At 42.4% G+C, this 24,650-nt stretch overlaps 1 protein-coding gene across 4 annotated transcripts in view; it reads right to left on the bottom strand.

The window, feature by feature from the left end:
* The window catches only part of ATP2B1 (ATPase plasma membrane Ca2+ transporting 1), a 106,072-nt gene that overhangs the window by 43,924 nt on the left and 37,498 nt on the right, over nt 1-24,650 (bottom strand). For all 4 annotated transcript variants that reach the window (XM_084797263.1, XM_084797266.1, XM_084797265.1 and 1 more), the window contains exon 2: nt 8,053-8,481. In XM_084797263.1, coding sequence (XP_084653389.1) covers nt 8,053-8,260 — 208 coding nt within the window. In that variant the 5' untranslated portion in view covers nt 8,261-8,481. The remainder of the gene's footprint in view (nt 1-8,052; nt 8,482-24,650) is intronic.

The raw sequence follows: 24,650 nt of genomic DNA, 5'->3' as shown, positions 1-24,650 counted from the left end.
AGCCACTGTGGCTAGAGTCCAGTGATCAAGAGAAGAAGAGGAAGAGGAAGAGGAAGAAGAGGAAGAAGGAAGAAGATGAGGAGGATGAGGAGTCATCAAACCTGAAAAAAGACACAAAACAAAAAACCAGAGGCGAGATCATGGCGGGGGTGGGGGTGGGGGGAGGATATACAGGAGGATTATTATTCACTTAACTGTGAGGGGAACTACCTGAAAGTTTTCAAGTAGGGAAGTGATAACTAATGTGCAATTTAGAAAGGTCATTTACGCGGCTGTGTTGGAGTGCTCCAGGGAAAAGACCAGCCAAGGGGATGTTGTACAAAGAGCCGAAAGTGCTTGGTTCTGGGTTTAGACGGAGAGCCAGAGAGGAGTAACTGGATCTGCCAGGTACCTTGGAAGGAGATCAGACAAGGTGAGGAATGACTGGATGTGAGATGAAAGGGAGAGAGAGGAAGAAAGAATGGTATCTAGACCCAACTTTTAACATGCTTTTTGTACAAGGACTTGCGTGGGGGTGGTTTACTGGAATGCACAGCTAATGTGTGTGCATGTGAGTGGGTGGATGGCGGTTATCTACTAAGACAGAGGAGGCCTTAGGGACTGCACGGCTGGTGGAACGGAAAGAAGGAACTAATAGTTCTGTTTTGTAGACTTGAGCAAACAAGCGGCATTCTCTAGAAACTGACTGTTGGCCCTGTTCAAAATTCTCTGCAAAGTCTGAGCCATAGGGTGAGCAACATACACGGAGTCTGGAGACAACAGCTAGATGAGTGCTTTCTTAGCGCCAGAATAAGTGGGCAGGAGGATAAAATGCACCATGACACAACCCAGGACAGAATGAACCACGTTCATGCAATACTACAGAAGCTGCCATAAGAAGGCGGCTTAAAAGATGCTGCTGCCGACAGCGACGACCTTGACAGGAACCTTCCAGCAGCGCAGCGTGGAACAGAGTCTGATTAGAAAGAACTGAACAGATAATGGGAAAGAGTGAGTGGGAACAGTAAGTACTCATCATTTTCTTCCAGAAGTGTGATACGGCGAGGAGAAATACATCAGTAAAGGTGAGTTAAGGGGGGTATTATTTGTGTTTTCAAAGATGGGGGTGGCAGATAATAAAGCAAGCTATCTACCAAAGGAAATGACAGAAATCAAGAAGGTGACAGGACCCTACAGGAATCATGAATATTTATTAGAGTGAGACCTGTGAAGAGGTACATACAGAGGGGCGCAATCCAGGCTGGGGACATCAGTCTGACAGAGAACAGGAAGATGCTGCCACTGCAGGACGAGGAGGAGAGCTGGCAAGGAAACTGCCTGGTCTCAGTTTTTAAACTATAGAAGTAACAGATTATTAGGAATAACATCAATAAATAGAAGGAAAAATCTGCTGAGACCTGTGAGCTGGGCTGATTATAGCACTGTGGCAACCAGTCAAGGTCAAGCACAGGACTCATCCTCTAAAAGCACAGTTAGCTTCCGGAAGAGGAAACACCCAGAACCCATAGAAAGCCAATGTCTGCTCCTGAGACTGTGACTCCTGTAAGAAAACATGGCATCTCAACTGTTGCTTCTGACTTAGGAAAGGAGATGTAGGTTTACTGGAGTGTTTGAAGCAGGTAGATTTAACTGAAATAAAAAAAATCAAGGATAATACATTCCATACACGACTAGGAGCTGTGTGACTATGGACATATATGTGTGTGTACATACATGTAATGGTGGGATGGGGCAGCAGTTACGGTGACTTTCCGATGTGGGAAAGAAGGATACAGACTTGTGGGAATGTGTCCATGTCCACCTTCCTTCATTGTTTCAGTTTTCAAAGAGGAGGTGATCCCTCACCAGGCCTCAGACATAGACACTCATTTCTATATGCTACCATGTGCCCCGCGGGCACTGTGGGAAGGTGCTGAACATACAAGAGATGGGTCAGACAAGAGGCCGTTCCCTGGGTCTTGACCTGAAAGAGCTCAGAGTTTGGTATGGATGACTAATAAGCCACTACTCAGGCACACCCAGTGTATGATGCATTATGTGGCGCGGGGGGGGGGGGGGGGCAGGGGCGGCGTATTACAGGGACATACACAAGGAAATGATCTGGAAACTCCCAGGGGTGTGGGTGGGAGGGAGGGTGGTGGTGAAGGAGTTCTAATACACTCGCTTTGCATCTCAATCATAATGATACTATTCTTATGGGAGAATATCATATTTTATTTTTTATATAGTGCTGTAGGTGGAGGTAAAATGGTCTAGAAACCAGTACTAGAAAGACTAGAAACATGAGCTAGCATGACATACTATTTTTTAAGAAAACTGAAAAGTCCACTACTTTAAAGATTAACAACTAGAGACCGGAAAAGAGAATCAACTCAGAAGGCAAGGTAGAAGTCAGATCATTAAGAAGAGCTCCAGGTCTACACGGGAAGTCTAAGCGTCATCTCAAAAGCAACACCAAACTACCATCGGCTTCAAGACTAGAAAGATGGCGGACGGTGTGTAGGAGAGACACCGATCATTACCCGGGCTGAATTTCTGAGACACAAGACAGTGGATCCCATCCACAGGGTACAGTGAAGGAGACCCTGTTTGTAAAAAGAAAAGTTAGGAGTTAGAATTCCGGAGGCTTAATGACCACATGGGAACGGGTTAAGAAAAATTCACATATAAGTCAAAGCCGTTCAAGTTTCTAACTTGGTAGCAGCATGGGCTACAGTTTCAGCAGAAATGTTTGGAGAGGCTCAGAGAACGGAGTGGTGGGAAATGAGTGAGGAACTGGGGCATCAGCCTCAAGGCTGCGGGGAATCCTGGGTTGGGACTGCTGCCGTGGGATCCATCAGCCCCCAGATGGTGGCTTGTGAAGTCAAAGTGCACAGGGCAGATGGCACTGCCCAGAGGAGTGCACAGACCACCAAAACCTGCAGGCCACCACAGCCCAGGACAGCACAGGAGGGAAGAAGGACGCCTAAGCGCAAGAAAGAGAGCTCCAGGCTTATGCTGGGGAGACAGAAAAGGGAAATCTACTGTTACCTAAACACTAAACATAGAAGCATAAGAGAAAACCAATGACATTGCTACTTCAGGATCAAGTGTGACTTTTAAAGTTATCTACATGCTTCAGAGTTGGAGAACTTGCTAGAACGATCTTAAAACAAAAACAAAAAACAAATCCTACAAGCAACAAAAACAAGGGACCAGAGCAGGCATGGAAATAACATTTAATTCTTTATTATACTGGCAACACACTTCTTGGACAAGGTCACACAGGGTCAATTCAGAACTCACAAGTCTAAAACCATACATGCTAGCACACCAGGGCCATGTAAATACTGGCTGAACATCTGTGCTAATCTGCAAAGCCAAGCACAAACCGTGGGCATGAGAGCATTTTTGTACTAGCCCCTAAGTCAGTAACGATTTATCCCCAGGGAAAGGTCAATTTTTCTCAGAGTTAAAATACATCACGGCATGGAGACAAGGTCAAAGAGTACCAGTACCAGAGACTTATGTCTAGGGAGTGCAAATATAAACCGTCACTTAAAACATGGAAACTGGGCACCCAATGCCAACCGCTATTGGTCCTGTCCTGCTTCCCATCTTACCCCACGTTCATCCCTCTATTGCCATCTTTCCCTCCCTCTCCTGGGTTTATTTTAGCCTTTCTTTTACCCCATTTGACTACCACCACTTACAAAGCTCAGCTTTACCCAACTTCTTCCCTTGGTGGTGCGTGAAGCATCTGTCTTTATTAATTCACATTTATATTGTATTTAGTGCAGTACTGCTGCATAGCAAATATGATCCAGTAGCTAGAGGCCCGCATTCCAGAAATCTACAGCAGTCCTCAGTAGAGAAGACATCTGAGGCTAATGTGAAAATTAACGGTCTAAGAAATGGGATCAGCAATATAGGAAAATAAGATACAAAAGAAAAATAGTTTAAAATAATTTTAAGTGTTAGGATGTTATAAATGGATTACCTTGGCGCAAAACTACACTCTAAAACTGTGAAGACTGTAAGATACATGCTTGTTCTAGAAGATACAGCCAAAAATATGACATTCCAAGTCTCAGCTTCATTTTATCCTGAACTTCTAATTTCACTCCCCTCAGGAATTATGGTGGTTAATCAAAAAGATGGCAAACTCCCATCTGGCCCAAACATGGGGACAACACATTTATAGTTTTTTGTTTTGTTTTGTTTTTAAAAGACAGGGTTGGTTTTTTGTTTTTTGGTTTTTTTTTTGTTTTTTGGTTCCCCACCCCCACCCCACCCCCAGACAGGGTTTCTCTGCATAGCCTTGGCTGTCCTGGAATTCACTCTGTAGACCAGGCTGGCCCCAAACTCACAGAGATCCACCTGCCTCTGCCTCCCAAGTGCTGCGATTAAAGGCGTGCGCCACTTCTTGAGGACAGGACAGACGGTACCTTTCTAGAGAACACATTGTGGTAAGCAAATGAGGAAGCAAGAAACACAGCTAGCTGCTTGGCTAGGAAGGGCATGCTTTTAAATGCCACAGTGCTGAGGAGACTCCACAGCCTGGCTCTTGAATGCCTCCCAGAGGGCCCTTCATTCACCGCCCTCTCAAGCCACCAAGGGAATGGGTTCTGCCACGCGCACGCTTGCTAATGATTACTGCTTCCTCCTCCAGCCCAACAGCCAACAGGCCAAGTAACCATGATAACAATCCTTAAAACTCAAGTTAAAGTAGGCCTCTCTTCCTTTCTGTGCTGATTGCCTCATGTACTTTGTCACTGACAAAAAAGCTGACATGCAAAACCACTTACCCACCATGTTAACTCCAAAAATAAGTCTGTTTTTGCGCCGAGGAAAAGGATTAAGAGGGACAAGAACAAAGCAGCTCTTTCTCAGTATCTCAACTCTTTGTAAGGTGTATGGACCGAACTTTTATAAAAAGTGATCCTCTGTGCCAGTTAAAAGCATCAACTCGAGGAGACCATAGCTAATGTTGACTTTGGGCAAGGTTTTTTTTTTGTGTGTGTGTGTGTGTGTGTGTGTGTGTAGTGTGTGTGTGTGTGTGTGTGTGTGTGTGTGTGTTTGTGGAAAGGTGGCAATTTTGCCTTTAGAATAGGATAAAGGAGTTTTAAGGATAAAATGGGTTAACATTTGCAGGAAAGCACTAATAACCAATCTAGCACCAAAAAAGTTACCTAACGTTGAGTGTTAATGTTTTTGTTATTGCAATTCCTAAGAACTATCTTGAGCTGCCCCTTCAGACAAGCACCTTCAGCGAGACTTAAGCCTAATACACTAACACTATATTTAATTTAGTCACTACACATTTCACTTGGCCAACTGTCTCCCTCCCTCTTCTGAGAATACAGGCGAGCTCTTTGCTTTATTCATGGATATACATACACCCGGGGGCTGAAAAATAGCTGACACATAGCAGATACTTTCTAATACTATACTGCAGCAATTGTAAGACACATATACTTATATTTCAATAAACTTTCTGAGTGCCAGATATAACTTAATTTTATACTCAGAATTTCCTCCACCAATTGCTAACACCTTTCTGTTTTAGGGAGATATATGGAATTGGAATCTGATAAAAGGCTGTTTCCCATGAGTGGATCATAAACAAGAGTGCTGAAGAGACAGGGACATCTTTCCTTTCAGCAACAGCAACAAAGCCCATGGACTCTCAAGAATCATTTCAGTTCTCACTTTCCCCAAACAACAGTCATCCTAACAAAAAGGCATTTATTTACTGTCTAGACACATCCCTGGCTACACAAGCCCCAGCTGCTTACTTTTCATCCTGACTCACTTATGAGTTGGCTGATTGATTAGTGAGACAAAATGTTAAGACTGTGGAGTGAAATACTTTAAGTAAGAGAAGGCTATGAAGAGTCCTTTGGAAACGTCTCTATGGTATTTCCTGCCATATTGGTTGTATTTCAGTAACTGTAAATGCAAATATAATGCTAACCATGGACTGTTTTGTGAACTTTTAAAAGAACATTTCAAAATGACAAATTATTTATATATAAACGGTAAAGACCAGTTTATACAGATTTTAGGAAACTAATTCACTATTATGAAGAATATGATCAAGAAAGTTTTGCAAAACCGAAGACAGAAAAACAGTTCGTAATTTCACTTACTGCCCTAATGTACAAACGGTAAAGATAAAGTGTTAAGTCAGCTCTCCAGAGACCACTCATGACTTCTACCATGCTGCTGGGAATAAATAATCTCTTTTTCCAGGAATTTACTAGGGGCAAAATTTCCAATTAAATCAATGCTAAAAACTGCTTAAAATAATAAAGGTAACTATAGTACAAATAGATTAATGAGAATCATGCTTATAAAAATGACAAGACATAGGAGAAGTATAATCAGAAATTAGGAAACAAAAACCCTAGTAACTCATAGCAACAAAATACAAAGATCTGGTTGTGTGAAGGGCAGTCAAGTGTTTATCTGGAACTGAAGTTCAATACACACCTTCTGCATGGCTGGACATCTATTATGGATTATGCGTATTGGGCACATGTCCTGCTACAGGACCATATTACTATATCCCTCGGCACTCAATATGCCTTTTATGAACACAAATGTATGTGACAATGAGGGTTCTTTAAGGCTCATATTTCCTACTCACTCGTTGATCATGAAGCATTCAGTCGATCCTAGATGAAGTACCGTAAGTACGCCTGAGTAAAGGAAACTAATATCCTAACAGCGAAGAGCAGCGCATTAACGTATAAATCTAGCATGTCAAAGGTTAACTTCAAAACATGTTTGCATAATGAACAGGCTTCACATTTTATCCTATTAGTAAAGTGCAACATGAAGTCTACATTTTTAATAGTTCTGACTTGAAATAATAGAGGAAAATCTTGAGTTAGTCTCCCAGAAAAAGGCTTCATGCAGTGAGATGATGTCATTTTAGGGCGTGTGTGAGCACAGACCCTGAGTTCCTCAACACTGTGGTACATCAGAGAACTCAGAGGGCCCATGTGTCATTTCAGTCACGGGCACATTCACGTACAGCTACGTAAACACTTTCAAAGAACCTTTTTGGTTTGACTTCAAGTTCCTGAATGAAAGTGGAAGTCACCTTTTGCTATTACATTAAGTTTTGCCACCAGCAGGAATGCTCTGAAAACGTTGAGAAGAACAGTTTTCATAATTTCTCTGTAACTAGCTTCGGAGTATATACGAGTATTTAAAATAAAACATTCCCAATCCTACTAACACAAACTGTAGCCCCTGAAGCTCCGCCCTCACGTGCAGGGCTGTTCTTCACTGTGTCACACAAGCTAGCGCCAGCTTCTCCAACAGTTCTGCCTTCCCCTCTCCATGAACTTTTTTCCTCTTAAACATTTGATACTATCATACTATACATTTAGTTTAATTGTTCATATTCTTCTCAGAAATTTGGGAAACTTTGTATCCCTAGTTTTAGGAACAACAGGATTAACTTTGACAGATCATTTCCAAATTCCAAGGACAGCGAAGCCCACACTACAAAACCAGGAACTCACGAAAACTAAAGCCCTTTCAAACATAGGGAAACCAGACGTAATCTGACCACATCGATGTTTACTAAGTGAGAAACTTAACACCCTCTAATCTAAAACGTTGCGCTCAGGCCTCGTCAACTGATTATTATTAAAAGTTTAGATTAAGTCCCATGAGCTAAACCAACTGTGACGGCTACTGGAAGTGAAAAACTATTTTAGGCCATCAGGCAAAACGAAGGCTAGTGAGTGAGCAGTTTATTTCCACTGAATCCCCTGGGGGGTCCCACTCTCCGTTCCATCCTCTGCATCTCCAGTGAAGGGCAATCTTGTTGTTGTAAACTGGAGAGCCGATGCAGACAGAAGGACAGAATATTTCAGCTCACCACTCTGAAATGTGTAAGTTAACAGACTCTTAGCGCAGCAATATGATGCCTCATTACTAAACGCACGGATGGCACGGTCATGCAACAGCCAAGACAACACAGACATGTTCGCATCTGAGCTAAATAGACAACTATTCTCCGCCCCAGCGATTAAACAGCACAGTAAGACTCACCTTCAGTGGGAGATGTTTTCAACTTGGTGCAAATTCCATAGACATCTCCATGGCTTTCCTGTATTTTTCGTAAAGCATCTGTGGACCTGAGCTCCATAAGAGCCCGCAGCTCTTGGAGCGTAATTCCAAAGTCTCCATCATGATTAGCTTCTTTCAAAGAGTTTTTCACACCGCTATATGCAACTGAGTTGTTTGCCATGTCGCCCATTACAAGGATAATTTGTTAGGAGGAAAATGTTTCCCAGAAGAATGAAATTTTCACTTGATATACTTCCAAGATGAAAATCTTTTAAATATGAAAATCTTCCTTAAACCAAACACTCATTGTATGACTCTGTAAAGTAGTATCAGCAGCAGCAATTCCCAGAGAAGTATCTTGACCGCTGGCCCATGACTTGTTTCTTCCTCTCAATCCTGAGATGCATACATCTGTAAGAAGAAAAGGTTTAGGTGTTAATGGTTCATTCTCGAGAGTACTATGAGTACACGTAAGCATTTCTCTTAAATGCTAAATAAAGTACACTAGCTACAAATAATTTGTGAACTATGGTTTCAGATAACAGTATAACCTCTAAATAAAAAGTGTGTTATTGCCAGGTGTGGTGGCGCATGCTCTAATCCCAGTACTCAGGAGGCAGAGGCAAGCAGATCTCTGTGAGTTTGAGGCCAGCCTGCTCTACAAAGCAAGTCCCAGATAGCCAGGGCTATAAGAGAAGCCCTGTCCTTTAAAAAAGAAAAGGAAAGGAAAGGAAAGGAAAGGAAAGGAAAGGAAAGGAAAGGAAAGGAAAGGAAAGGAAAGGAAAGGAAAGAAAAACGTGTTATCTAGTCATCAGAACTCAGTATTAAATGAAAGAGAGTAACACCATGACCAGATGTCGTGTTGTGTATTCCTTGTTAGTTACCAGTGAGTGCTTAGTTCCAACTTTGCTAGTTGCCTTGAAGTCACCCTCTCACTTAGCTACTAGGATTAAAAACTAAAGGACTAGACAAATTGAATTTTCACCTAACTCAGTGGCTGAAGCAGCCGAGGTTGAATGGTCTCCAAGGTAGAATTACTTCTTACACAGCAGCTCGCTAACCCTTTTCCAGTCTAACAGCAGCCCATGGAAGGGCAGAGAGCTGAGAAACTGAGTAGGGACACTTTCCTGCACTACTCCTTGGCTCCTGCGCTGCTCCGCTGTCCCTTGACTTTCTAAGCGACCTGACATATGGCTCCCATCGTATCGCCACCTCTGGACTGCGATGTACTCAGAGCTGCTTTTTACATCTTAATCTTTCCTGTTACCTCATTATCTCACTGTTTATCTGACCAAGAAACAAGAACTATGGCAGACAGATAAAATATAAAAAAGTGTAAAAAATGAGAGTAAACACACTGTTTTAATTTCTTCACTATATTATTTTCAATCCATATTTTTTAAAGTACCTAAAAATGATCTGTCAGTCTTCATCTAACATGCTAAAGAATGGATTTATAAAATTCCCTGAGAACAGCACCCTTCCATGATCATTACCTGTGTTTGAACTCTTTGATTCCATCCTTAACTCTTTCAGTCACAGAGTCTGGTTAAGTGTTCCTATGGTAACATCTCCTGCATCCAATCCCTGGCACATTTTGCCACTGCACTGTGTCTGTTTGTCTGTTTTGTTGGTTTTGGTTTTTTGTGACAGGGTTCCTTTGTTTAACACAGCCCTTACTGTCCTGGACTTGCTCTGTAGACCAGGCTGGCCTGGAAGAGATCCCCCTACCTCTGCCTCTGAGTGCTGGGAATAAAGGTGTGCGCTACCATGCCAGGCTCACTGCACTGTTTTTAAAAGTATTTAATATCAAGCTTCAGCTGACTGAATCAACCATGCTGCCTCTCAGGCAGTCTAACCCCTCCCCCGCCATATACTTAATAAAATGCATGGCAACTGGAAAGGACCCTGGCAAGTCCAATTACTTTTTATCTACGAAACTGCTAGAAAGATGTATGTATACCATGGTTTGTGGTCCACATACTACTTCAGCTGCCATCAAAGTCAACTGGAGGGCAGTTTATAGAAGCTGCCTGCTGGGACCTACACCTCAGGACTGTGCAGTTCAGTAGAATTAAGCATGTACTTCTCTTGAAGTTCCAGACAGTTGCTAGAATGGAAGCTGGTTGGGAAAGCTAAGCATTTACGCCTTCTGTGCTGAGGAAGGCTGGCTAAGTGAAGCTTGTCTGCCTTGGGTTAAATTGGACGGGTTAGTGATGGGCTCTAAAAGGGACTTTCTTCCACTGCCTTCTTCCTTTCACATCATAAACTCTAATCCTGCCCAGTCACTGCCGTTATACTCATCTCCTAGGCCAAGTGGCTTCCCACCTACTCATACCAATTTGGAAAAAAAAAAAAGTGTAGTTGTTTGATTACCGTCAGTTTCCATACTCAGAATCTGTTGGCTAGAACATCACATCAGCCCTAATACAGATTATTTTATTCTGAGAGATAAAGCTAAGATTCTTGCCTGTGTTGTGATAAGAGCATGTGTGTCCATCTAACTCCTGGCCTGCTACAGAACTCTGTTTAGGGCACTTAGCCTATACAATTTATCCCAGAATAAATGACACTTCTGATTAAACCACTGTTGGTAGTGTGGGGTTTTGTGGAAACCTGCTGCACACTGGCACAAGGAAAAATGGCTGTCATCTTCCCATGGGGAAATAATGTGGATTCTTCATAGACATAAACTTTCCTAGGAATGGGCAGAGACACAGAAGGACACAAAGCCTGACTGTGAAGCCCACCTGCCAAGTGAAGCTCAGAGACAGCACTGCTGGTGATACAATCGCAATCCCTTCTGTTACAGGGTGAACCGGCTTAAAGAGTGTGGCGGAGGTTGTGTGAAAGTTGTCTAGGTTCAGTAAAGGGGAACCTCAGACTTTAACACAATTCACACAAAGTACAAGAAACACAGGAGCATTAAGTAACTTACGAAATGAAACATGGAGTCATATAAGACACTCCCTGAAATGACTTTAAACACACAATGCCAACATGATAATCCTGTAGGCAAAACAGGAAACGTGCTGATCCAGCTCGGAATACCAGCAACAAGGCCACCTTTTAGTATGGGCTTCCCTCTCTCCACTGATCCTAAGTGCATGCTAGTGAGCTGAAGATGTGAACGCTGCGCTTCTTTAGTCTATAAAAATGTAAAGCCGGGTAACCAGCAAAAACGTTAGATAACAGGATCAGGATCCAAACAGACAGATGGGAATGAGGCTAAATTTAATTGGTACACACATACATGATCATCTTATATTTAATTCAAAACCCTAACTTTACAAATATGCTTAAGAATGCATCATCATATATGAAAGACAACGGCCCAACTTATCAAAGCTAAATACGTGTGAACTTGGTATCAGTCAGCATTATCATGTTAAAAGTAAGGGTCAGCCTTCATCACACAATCACCAGTTTTCTGGAATACATTTTGTAAAAAGAATTAAAACATACTAACAGTAAGCAACCTTTAAAGATTAGCCTTCATTTCACTAGGAAACAGCTACCAAGGAACGAGTCGTATAATCTTAGGGATATGGGAGGTAAAAATACAGTTTCCCATTCTACAGAAATTGAAGCCAAACATTCTTGATCAGCAACCATAAAAATACATGTATTAAATACTGAGTCACTAAGGCAAGAGCCAATGACTAACTCTGAAACCAGGGTACATGTCCCAACAACGTGCCGACGGTAAGGCCCATCTAACACCCGGTGGCAGCACTGCCACTGTCCTCTAAATTAGATAGATCAAAGAACCCAAAAACATGTGGTTACAGCTTCTCTCAAAAGAACATGTGAAGAGAACTCCATCTTCCTAATGCCCCCCTGCTTCTTTCTCAGCATATGTGGAATACACACAGGTATCGGCAGAAAATCAATTCAATTTCCCTTTCACCCCAACAGGCAGGTAAGAGAATCACCAACCTCTGTTAGCTGTCTCTCACCGTGACCAGCATTTTATCTAGAGGTGCTCTGTAAACTAGAGACCCAACCTCCCTGGGTCAGTCTTCCTCAGTTACATACAAGTCAGTGTGCACAACCTGAACCTCAGCCTCTTAGAGCAGTGGTTCTCAAACTTCCTAAAGCTGTGACTATTCTAATACAGTTCCTCATGTTGTGGTGTCCTCCAACCAAAAAACTTATTTCCATTGCTTCTTCATAATCGTAAATTTTGCTACTGTTATGCTTCGTAATGTAAGTATCTGTGTTTTCTGATGGTCTTTAGGTGACCCCTGTGAAAGGTTCAGTCAGCACCCAAGGGGTCGAGACCCACAGATTGAGAACCACTGTCTGAATGCCCCCCCAGGGGAAAGGCAGATAATCATTACATGTTAGACTAGACTGATGCCTACTACACTAAAAAAAATTCCTGAAAGGAAGACACACTATGCTATCTTGTGTCTCAGCAAGACAAACTATAATCTTTTATACTACTTCCACAGCTACCTAGGCAGGAGTGCAAAAACATCTTCCACCATATTCCTGCCCTAAGACCCTGAAATATTCTTTTAGAAGCAGATAGTCACCTACTGCCAACTATTGGATACAACTGTGACTGTGGAAAGAGCATGTGGTCAAAGAATTGAAAGAAAACAGTCATATAAAAGAAGACAAAGTCCACAGTTTAAAGTCAATTCCTATTAAATGAAGGTATACATACCCACAGACACACAGAGAGAGAGAGAGAGAGAGAGAGAGAGAGAGAGAGAGAGAGAGAGAGAGAGAGAGAGAGAGAGAGAGAAAATTATCTAGCAGGATCTCATTTATACAGAACTGATACCACAGAAAACAAATAGTGTTCACAATGCCTGATTAATCAACCTCCAAAGACTTGTGAATATCATCCTAGCTCTCCTGAGTAATCTATTCACCTTCCAGGAGACTGACTATTCCAGGCACAGACTTGGTACTGTGAAAGTAGTTGCAGCTGGGTCACGTTTTAAGTCCAGCATGAACCCTTCACCAAATGCCTGGGGTGGGAGGGGAACGGAAGAGGACCTAACCTGCTCTCTTGTCACAGCTGTTTTCACACAGCTGGAATGACTTGAGTTACCTCTGTGGCCTTCCCAGTGAACTGTGATCTCAGGATAGGATCTGTCCTATTGATTTTTAAGCCTCATCTGTGACTAGGATCTAGTGAGGGTTCAATGTTTTATTGAGTATAAACCCTCTTGTTTTGTGCCTCGACCAATAATCTATTTGAAAAAGCAGCTTGCAACAAAGTAATAGCAGTTCAAATAACAGAACAACCTTTACAATATAGTTAAAATATATGGTAAGTGCATTATGATCTTTTGAGAAGGTTAGCACTTGAGTTTTCAAACCATCTTGGTATTAAAGATGTATCATTTTTATTTCCCTTTCAATTCTTTTAGACGATAGAAATGAAAAAGGATTCCAGGCTGTGCACGGTGACAAAACTATGGGGAAGCAGAGGCATTAGGCGCGCGCGCACGCACACACACACACACACACACACACACACACACACACACACACTCCAGAAAGTCTCAAATGGGCTACACACCACTACTGCCAATGGTTTTGAACAGTGCTCCTAGACCTTTAATAGCAGGCCAAGCCAACAATTCTGAGCTTTAGCAATTTATAAAACTTGGAGGATATGGGATGTTTATTTGAGGAATAAACTGTTAAAGTTAATTGTGCCAAATAAAAATATATCAAATCAGTACAGGAATTAATTTAGCAAGTGCTCTAAGAAACAAAGATATATGCCGGGTGGTGGTGACCCACACCTTTAATCCCAGCACCTGGGAGGCGGAGGCATTTGGACCTTTGTGAGCTCAAGGCCAGAGCCTGTTCCAGGACAGGCAGGGCTACACAAAGAAACCCTGTCTCTGAGAAAAACAACAACAGCAACACCCAGAAAAACAAACAAACATACAAACAAAAATCAAAACAAAGATAAAACTCCCACCCAATAAAGGCCATTTAATCAAATCCCCCATCCCACAGTTAACTACAGTCCCTTGAAAGGTGCTGCTCCTATTTACTTGCCCCTCTCCCATTTACTCCCTACTCCCTAATCAATTTACTCCATTAGAGGTCCTCCTGTGCCAGAGAAGCCACTTTCCAGGTGCCCAGTGATTCCCAAGTTCCTGAACCTGAAGAACACACACAGTCCTCCTGTTTGACTTCCTGCTACTCTTCGCCACCACCCCCCACCCCTCCACCCCCTACCCCCGCCAGACAGGTTTTCTCTGTGTAGCCTTGGCTGTCCTGGACTAGAGGCTGGCCTCAAACTCACAGCAATCACCTGCCTCCCGAGCACTGGGATTAAAGGCGTGTGCCACCACGCCTGTCGACTCTTCTCCCCCCCATTCCCCCCCCCAACTCCCGCCTCTTAAAGCCTCTGCTATGTAATCCCTCCACTGCCGCCCCTTGCTCCAACCGCCCTGTCATCTCTAGCTGCATGCTCCCTTCCACAGCCTGCTCTGAGGACAGCTGTCAGTGGAATCACTGGGGGAGGGTTAGGGGATACGGTAACTGTTTTCATCGCAGAAAATGAGATTGACCTTTAGATAATAAAATTTTTATTTGCAAATGCAATTGCAAGACTTTTGTTTGTTTTTCTCTTGTTTCAGAATTTTATGACTGAATTAAAACATACATAGCAGTCTGCCTCAGTGAAAGTGTGTGTGTGGGGGGGGGGAAATCAGTTTCTTTATCTTCTCCTCCCACCCCAAGGCAACTCTTACTCTCATTAACTTTTTATCTATAAAAGTATATGCCAGTGTAAAATAGAGCCATATAGAATGGCCATTCAGTCACATTTCTGGACTTTTGATAATTGCCATTTCCAGCATAGGCCACTTGTTCACAACAACAACAACAACAACAACAACAACAACAACAACAACAATGCAGGTAAGAGTGGGCGATAAAATTTTTAATATTCATGATCCAACGCACACTCTTGACAATAACTAGAGAAGCTGTTTGCCCTACGATCAGGTGAGTTGGCAGACTTTTCTCCACATAGCCAGGTGACGCCATGTCTCTGAGGAGACCGGCCTAACCTTGCAGGGCTATACTTACAGAATCAACAAACCATAATCAATTTTTATGTGAATGCTACATATTGCAGACCTTTGTTTCTCAGGTGCAGTGTCTGTCAGTAACGCTTGTAAGGGCTCTTAAAACAAGCATCGCTGGGCCTCACCTCAAAAATGTCTAGGGTTGATGCAGTGCAGTGTGAAAATGTCCATTTCTAACCTCTGGGATGCTGGGGTGCTGGGGTGCTGACCTTGCTGCCACTCTGGTAAGCCACTATCTAGGAGACTGTGACCTGAACTTTGACTCATGGACTAACTGTTGTATGTCCATCTTGATCCAAAAGTTTCTAAACAAAACAGGCAAATTGCTCAGGGTTCTGTGCTGTGCTACTCTCAATTTGCATGAATAACTCAAAGCAGACTATCTTCTAAAACTATTTTATGAGCTGGTACTTTGAACTCTTTTGGTTTTAATACCAAGTACATTGATATTTTTCCACTTAAGTCTCATGTTTCACAAACACTGTGAATAATTTTCTTATTTCAAACTAAAAATGCTTAAGCACCTTAAAGCATTGATTTTAACAAATTTAACAAAATGCTCTAATTTAGATACCTACCTTCTAAACTGTACTTTTCCCTGTTCTATTGTTCTACTTAAACATCTTAAATCTTTCATTTTTTACAGTAAGATTCTTAGTTGGGATGGGGGGGGTTGAAAAGCTCCAAAATAAAGAAAGTTAATTTTATATAATCCTGTGCAATTTACCAAATATAAGAACATACTATATCTCCGGTTAAATATGAGAACCAAATGTTCTATCATTTTCTAGTCTCTCTGGTGTTGAAAATTTCAGCTATAGTCAAGGAAGAGATTTCTAAATTAAAACACTGGTTTGTTTTTTTTTTCCCCCTTCTGCTCAGGAGCTAAGAGGCAACATGAACACTTGAACGTCACACCAGCTGCTCCACCGGCCTACTCAGTTCTTAAGAGCTTCTATCCTGTCAATTCACAAGAACCTACACTTCGATGCTTAAGGAAACAGGATGCTCATTATGTCAGTGAACAGGCTCACAAAAATAAAGTTGGCAATACTGAGGGAAGCTAACTCTTTTCTGTAAATTAACATGGGCTTTTGGTTTTATTAACGGGAAATTGGATATTTCAAAGACGCTGCCCAGCACTTCAAAATTGAATGCAAAGCTAAGAGGACGAGACACTTCCCATGTAGTTTGCTTGTAGATGGTCTTTTGCAATTTCCAGCTACAGGTACTGAAGAGGAGCTTTAGAAATCAATACTCACTTTCATGCTAGTTCAAGTAGTCTGGCTTGGGAAAAAGAAAAAAAAAGGCAGTATTTTAAGAAGATATTAGGTAACATTGGACTTATGGTTAACTTGATAAAGTATCAAGAACCTGGGCACTAGGAATGTGTTGAACTCAATCCATCATATCACCAATGAGCCTCTAAGCTGTTCACATATTCCCAATGCTTCTCCTTTAAATCTACACACACACACACACACACACACACACACACACACACACACACACACACACACACCTGACCTTTTGGGTTGTATTCTGACTGCTACTGAAGATGAGTATCACCCATTAAGGTCATCAACCTAGAATTGTTCTATTTTCAGATTTTCTCTCTGGTATACCTTTTCTCACTGGTTGCCTTCGGTTTTACTGAGTTGTCTGCACATTCCGACTGCTAAGGCCACCAGACTCCTCAGCAGTATGAGCGTCCCTCACATGCTAACTCCTCGGTGTCTTAAGCATCTATCCTCCTACTATGTCCATCTGGCTAATTAGAGATCTCGTGAATGAGACAAACCTTATCAGGTTAAGCAACATTGAAAAAAGACATATTTAGCTTATTGAGAAGGGACTGAGAGAAGGAGTGTGTGTGTGTGTGTGTGTGTGTGTGTGTGTGTGTGTGTGTGTGTGTGTGTGTGTGTATGTGTGTGACAAGGCCTACACTTTGGTATGTACACTGGGCTAGTCTTGAACTTGATGCAGTCCTCTTGTTTCTGTCTTTGCACTATCATGCCCACTGAAAAACAATTAAAACAATTCTTAAGGCTAGACCTAGGGACATACACCTTTAATACTGGCACACAGGAGGCAGGGGATGCAGAAGTAGGCCAACTGCTGTGAGTTCAAGGCTCACCTGATCTACACAAGTTCTAGGCCAGCAAGGGCTGCGTGAGACCCTATCTTAAAAGAAAACAAAACAAACAACAACAAAAATCCAAACTTCCCCTTTAAAAAAAAAAGGTATTAGTTCATTAATAACTTACATGTCTCAGTAATATACAGCCAGCTGACACATCTTAGCTTTCCAGAGCCTCATTTCAAGACTTTCTTACATTATTTGCACTCCTGAAATAAGACCCTGTTTCCTTAATTGCCACTGCAAGCCAACATCTCAATGTCTTTTCTGTTAGGTCTCTCACTGGGCCTTGCCATTCTACTCCACAAAAGACCATCTCTTTCTCTTCTCTTAAAAAGCACGCCTCTCCTGGATTTTCCTAACACACTAAGCTATCCTGTTTCATCTCCTCCTACCACACCTACTAAAAACATCTGTCCTCAATGCAACTTCATGCCCGATTCTCACCTTGAGGTTGGCAACTGGCTCCATCCTTGAGTCCACATACTACTGAGATGACGTTACAACAATTAACGATCTCAGGCTGCTGCTTTTCAGCCTCCGCCTCTCTCTAAGCACCTGCCTCATCTACACAGTTCTCATAGGTCTCTAACCAAATTCATTGGCTTTTAAAATCTTTACAACATACTAAACGAGGGCATCCCCCAGATCTCTTTGCAGGACTCTCTTGGCAACTCACATGACATCACGGCCTACATCTGCTACCTCATCCTCTTGCTCCAGGTTACCTTACAGCTGTTGGCCCACATCACCACAGTATTTTTCAGTACTTCAAGTGAAATCACTAATGTCAAACTTAACGCTGCCACGTCCCTATGGTTTTCTCCTGATGTTTCTATCAGTTCCAAAGATATCTCAATAAAGCCATGTCCAAGGCTCAATAAAGCCATGTCCAAGGAGTTCCCTCACAGTCTCCATGAAGGGAAAAGACAAGTGTATAAGCAAGTACAAACATTAAACAAGGACTCACGAAGGCAACGGTGAACAAAGCACTATGTGAGTGTGTGACTCCAAGAACAACTTCAGGCTCTGCCATCTAGAATATGCCTCACCTGGACCAGGACTGCAAGGGTGGCAAGAAAATGAAAACAGGTATCGCAGCCCGATGTCTTCAGGTACAGGACAAAGAGGAGAAATTAAGAAATAGCAGGTCTTGTGATAAAAGCATTATTTCTATTTCCAAAGAGTTTCACAGAAGTCAGTCTTCTAAAATACAAAGTAAGCTTCCATAACAGAATGCCAAAATAACAAGAGCGGCACTCAAAGATATATAGATAGATAGATAGACAGACAGACAGACAGACAGACAGACAGGGGAGGTGGTGGCTCAGCAGTTAAGGGCTCTTGCTGTTCTTCCAGAAGATGAGAGTTCAGTTCCCAGGACCCATAAAGGCCACTTAAAACTGCCTGTGACTCTCATACCAGGAAATCTGACAGCTTCTGGTCTGTGCATGCATACACACTCATATGTACATGTACACACACACACACACACACACACACACACACACACACACACACACACACAAAGACACAGACACACACACACAAACACCGTAAGTTAAAATAAAGAAAATAACTGAAACTGCAGGTTAATATAAAACCAATGAGGAAACACATAATCTTCAAATTTGCTGTGATTCTTTCTACTAATAAAGACAAGTAAGATCACTTTATAAGACTAGAGCTATTTGTGCCATCTTTTGAAAAGACCAGAAACAAGTATAATTTCCTTTTTTAGCATTTAGAAAGAAACTTGAATGAACCAGGAAGATGAGGATTACTTCCAAGATAGTGGTGGAAACTGGGACGCATCTAGCTCCTGAGCATTAAGCCCTACAGAGCTCTTCAACAGACCTACAAACCAGCAGAGGTCCCTGACTGTCACACTGGTGCTTGGTCCCTTGTGAAAGCTGCCCTATCCCTTTTTTTTCAGAGGATGCTTCGAATGGCTCCCAACTCTGACCTGAAAGCATGGAAGCAATCCATGTATGTGTTTCTACGGTCTTTCAGGGCCTCTGTAACACAACCTCTGTGCACATCACCTTCTTCCTTGTTAAACCCTAAGTAAGGTCTGAAGGCAGGATGGCCATTCATTTCTGTATCTCCTAGTGACCACTCCAGCAACAGTACTTTGCCCATAGAAACTGTCCAACACTGGGTAATTAGACTGAATGGAAGCAACACCATTAAAGCCAACATGGTCCTTTATGAAGGAAGGCTCATTTGGGTGCTGGCAAAATGAACTTAGTTTCACAGAAGCCAGGATTCTTTCAGCACTTACAATGGCATATGGCCCACCTGTTAATCAGAACAGAAATGATAGTCCACAGCTTCTTAGATTCCATGTCAAACTTTCTGAACCAGCATGGTGACTGTGACAAATATTGCTTTCAAATTTCGAATTTTTAAACTGTGAGAAGATTGTTAATTTTAACTCTCTGGCCTCGGCCTGCTGTTAGGACAGCGCTGATACACAGCAATAAGCACACAGTGAGCTGAAGCTATTGTGATGGTTTTGACCAGCAACGAAATATTTTAATTAGTTTCCTGTCGTACTTACATCTAAACTAATTCTGTATTGTGGACAGTACATAATACACATTCATTACATAGACAAATGTGCTAATTTTGGTAGTTGAGGGTGATGTCCTTTCATATAGTGACTCTAAATAAAATTTAAGAATTTCAAAAAGCTGAAGAATTTTATAACAGCTAACCTCCAAACTAGGTTGGGTCCATATTTGAAAGAATAACACAATGATTACCTAAAGGGAGACAAGTTTTCTTCCTGTGGTTAAAATCAGATATTTAAATTATTAGATGTTTAAGAATCTTGGGAAAAAGAAACCATTAAAGAAAACCAAGACACGGGCTGCAGAGATGGCTCAGCAGTTAAAAGCTGACTGCTCTTCCAAAGGACCCAGGTTCAATTCCCAGCACTTACATGACAGCTCACAACTGTCTGTAACTCCAAGATCTGACACCCTCATACAGAAATACATGCAGGCAAAACACAAATTCACATAAAATACAAATAAATACATAAAAAAAGAAAAGAAAAAGAAAACCAAGACACAAACCTGAAAAACTCTTTGCTGTATAATACTTAAGGAGGAAACACAGAAACATGTGTATCCAACAATTACAGCAACGCAGAATTCAAATACTATGAAGAGACAAGAACTGGCAAACACGAAGATCTGAGCACCTAGCTTCCAGACTATTTTTAAAATAATAAACAAAGGGTAAGTACACTTATAAATAAAGAGTAGCACACTTTCCTGATGTTTTGAATGCCATTTGTACAACAAATTCAAAGTGCCATTTCTTTCAACTACTCTCTGTGTTTAATCTACCAGCAGTTTGCTAAAATGCCAAGTGCAGTGACACAAATGTCCTAAGTTCACATCACTTGGTCAGTTTGATGAATAATGAACAGTAAATCCTGACTAGCATCTTTAATACACTGTATGTTTAATGCCAGCCTGAGCAAGGAAAGGAAAAATGGCACAACACACACAGCCTTCACAAGAACCCTCTTAGAACCTGAACACTCGGAGGCAAGTGTTAGTGTCCTGGGCACTGTAGGGAAGGAAAGAGAAAGCTTCAGGCTTCAACTGACTTAGTCTGTCTTGACGGAAACCATTGAGGAAGAATTAAAATGTAAAATCCTTACATCAGGTCAACTCGAATGACACTGTCATTTCTATAGGTGAAAAACAGTAGTAAACCATCTGCAATTTCACAAGGGGTAGTGGAGCTGAACGGAAAGGACCGACACAGGAGACATCCTGAGAAGAATAAAATAGAGCCCTGTCTCAAACCTATGGTTAGACAGACTGAATAGATGAATTTAACGCAAGGAAGGGGCATTAGACAGGGAGAAAACAGGCTGGCCAACCACAGCAAAGCAAGAGGAGACTCCTAGTCAGCCTCTGTCACTCAGGGAGAGAGTGCTCTAAGCACACGGAGAGGCCACAGAGGAAGGAAGTGAGTCACTACCAGCCGTTACCAGAATTAAAGGCTACACCTGAGCAGGTGCTGCGCTAACCATACATTGGATGGGTCACACTGTGCAACCTCCCAACCCCCACCAACAAGCTGCACTGTCACACATTCCTACGTGACACCTCTTCTTGAGTAACTTCCTACCCTTCTGTCTGTGTGGCCTGTGTACAGTAAGGAGAATAGCCAGAATTGGACTTTCTAATGACAGCCTTGAAAGAAAAAAATCCTCAAGAGGGATTGGCAAACGGCACAGTGGGTAGTGTGCTAGCTGTGAAATTGTGGACACCAGCTCAGATACCCAGGATGCTCAGCGCCCTTTCTAACCCACTAGAGACCAGGACTGGGAGGGTCTCAGGCCTCCTGGCCAGGCAATCTTTGAGCTCTTGCCTCAAAAATGTGAGAAGAGTGATAAAGACACCCAGTGCTGACCTCTGCCCTCCATACCGTACACACAGAGCGGAAAACATCACACAAGTACACTCATACACCCTCCACACAAACAAATGAAATTTAACAACCAGACACCAGTAAACATAGTTACCCCGAGCTTCAGCGTCTGTAAGTCTTACTCATCACCAGATAAATCTACTGAAGGCTGTAACTCTCATCCGGTGAAAGGCTCTCCCAGGACAGCCCTCCTCTCCTTCCCAAGATGAGACACGTCCACACCACCATCTGCCATCTCCTCCTCCTCCTCCTCCAGATCCAGAGTACAAAAAGGAACATCAAAGGAACAGGTTTCTGACTGGGCCTTCCTAGTCCTTAATCTTTGACAGATCACTGTCCCTCCTGGCCACTTTCCCCCCAAATCACCGTTCACTTCTTCCTAGCTTCACTACGGGTGGCTGTCTACCTCATCCACCACCCATCTTTCCTAGCTTTTACCCGGCCAGCATGCCTTCTGTGTCTGACTGGCTTTCCCATCCAGTTTCTCTCTCTCCAACCACGACGTCTACACCCACCTCAGTAGAGTCCAAGATTCAGTATTCAATTTCTTTAGCACCCAGTTATGACTTTTATAGGTTCCGGCCCTACTTTACATGGCACTGTGAAATATAAATACAGCCTTGTATATTTCTGTACATGGAAGGTTTTAAAGTCTGGTACACACCTGAAGGCCTACACACAACCTAACAGTGCTAAGCTCAGATTGCAACTGCACAGTGGTATTTTCCTTTCCAATTTCTGCCTCTTGCTATCACTTGCTTGGCTATAGAACTCCAAACTCTTAAGCGTAAAATTCATTCCAATAACTGACTGTCAAGCTCCTCTCTATCCGACTTCCAAATCCGCGACCTGAAGAGGGACCGCCGCACAGCACACTAGCTGAGGTAGTGTCTACCTGCCCAGCCAGTCATGTTCCTTCAGCCTTTTCACAACCTGGCATACATGCGACTCTGAAGGCAGATAGTACGCGTTACGCTTCCTAAGCTTATTTTTATGCTCCCCCCTCCCTCTCTCCCATGCTGCTGTTTCACAGAACGTGTTAGAAATGCTACTCCAATCTTTCCTATTTCAGTCAAAGTATCTACCGCTTACCAACAAAAGCAACTCTGATCTCTATCTACCCAATGTCCAGTCAGCCCGCCTCTAATAGTGTTTCTCAACCTGTGAGTCAAGACTCCTTTGGTGAGGGATCATAGATTAGGTAGCCAGCATATCAGATATTTACATTACGATTCGTAACAGTTGCAAAATTATAGTAATGAAGTAGCAATGAAATGATCTTATGGTTCAGGGGGCACCACAACCTGAGGATCTGTATTAAAGGGTGCCAGCACTAGAAAAGTTGAGAGGCACTGCTCTGTAACTTTCCACCTTATTTTTGAGGCAGAGTATCTCACTGAACCTAGGACCCTTTAACTGGCCGGGTACTGCCTGGCCAGCAAGTCCCAGAGACTCTCCTGACTGTGTCCCAGTGCTGGGACTCCAGGTGTGTGCCACCCTCCCTAGCCTGTAACATAAGTTCTCAAGAGCTCAACTTGCTGAGCCATTTCCCCAGCCCACCAAGTTCTCTTTTCTCTATGCTATCCCATCCATCCTCCGTATACTCCCTCTTAAAACTACTGAAATTTTAGACCATGCCCTAGGTAAGAGTTACAGGTCCTGTCCTACAAATATTGCTACCAACATTTCAGAGTGTCACGGCTTTTCTCTGTGATACAGTCGGAAATCAGAGCATAAGAATTTCTATCACCTTGAAACAGGCAACACTGATGTAAATATTAGCTAAGACTGGGGGGGCTTCAAAATAAGGTAAATAAGAAATATGGACAAAATATAGTAAGAAGATGCAGAGAAGATAACAACTTACAGCTAGTTTCTCATTAAATATTTAATGCTGAATTTTCCTAATACTTTATTACCATAGAGTGCATCCTTCAACTAGTCTATAAGTTTCTTAATGCTGTCATGCCCATTTAGTTTTAATCCGTGAACATACATTAACATGAGAAGAGCACAAATATTTCCATACTATCTTTTCAGTCCCAGGTATTACTGGCAGAGAGGAAGACAGCCACCCCACCACACACACAAAGTTATACAGAATATCTGCCTCCTATTCCAGGTTGTAGGCTCAATTTTCTTCTTATATTTTAGTATGAACTTATTAAACGAGCCTACCTCCCTAACAACCCGACTAACCCAGACTATCAGAAAAGGATATTAAAAAACACTACAATGAAACCTTAAGGATATCAGCCCCTGGCGTAGTCAGCAGGATTTCAGCCAACCAGCAATTCTACCAAAGTCGCTGCTGGAACCAGGAGCAGCAGCTGGAACCTCAAGCCTCAGCTGGAGTCCAAAGCCTTGAAGCTTTCCCTGTGGCAGTTCTCTTTAGGAGCCTCTTCAAGTGCAGAGATGATCAGCCAAAAAAACCAAGTCCCAACCAAAAACCCTCCTCTCCTGTTTGGGCTTTTATATATATATATATATATATATATATATATATATATATATATATATATATATATATATATATATATATATATATATATCTCCCCTCAGTCTGTTCAAGGGTGTTTTTCACCAAGCTCCCCCAGAAGTAGTTCCACTCCTATGTGGAAAAACATCCTGCTTTCTCATGTCTAAGTGGTAAACATCTTGCCCTCCTCTCTATCCCACACTTGGGATCAAAACAGAAACAAGTTATCTCCCCTCCACCAGGTAGAGTAAGTATGGAAGTGTTTGTATTATTTGCTTTGAGATAGGATTCCACTAAGCAGAGCAGACCCACAGAGAACCCAGGAGCCTCCTGTCATGGCACCGCACAGCACAGCCCTGCCTCCTGATGCTGGCTGATTCCTTTCCTCCCTTCTTCCCTCTATCCCTCCCTTTTCTCTTGGTTATTTACA

This window comes from Acomys minous, assembly GCF_964271855.1.
Source record: "Acomys minous genome assembly, chromosome: 9".
NCBI lineage: Eukaryota > Metazoa > Chordata > Mammalia > Rodentia > Muridae > Acomys > Acomys minous.
This window is presented reverse-complemented; position numbering and strand designations above follow the sequence as displayed.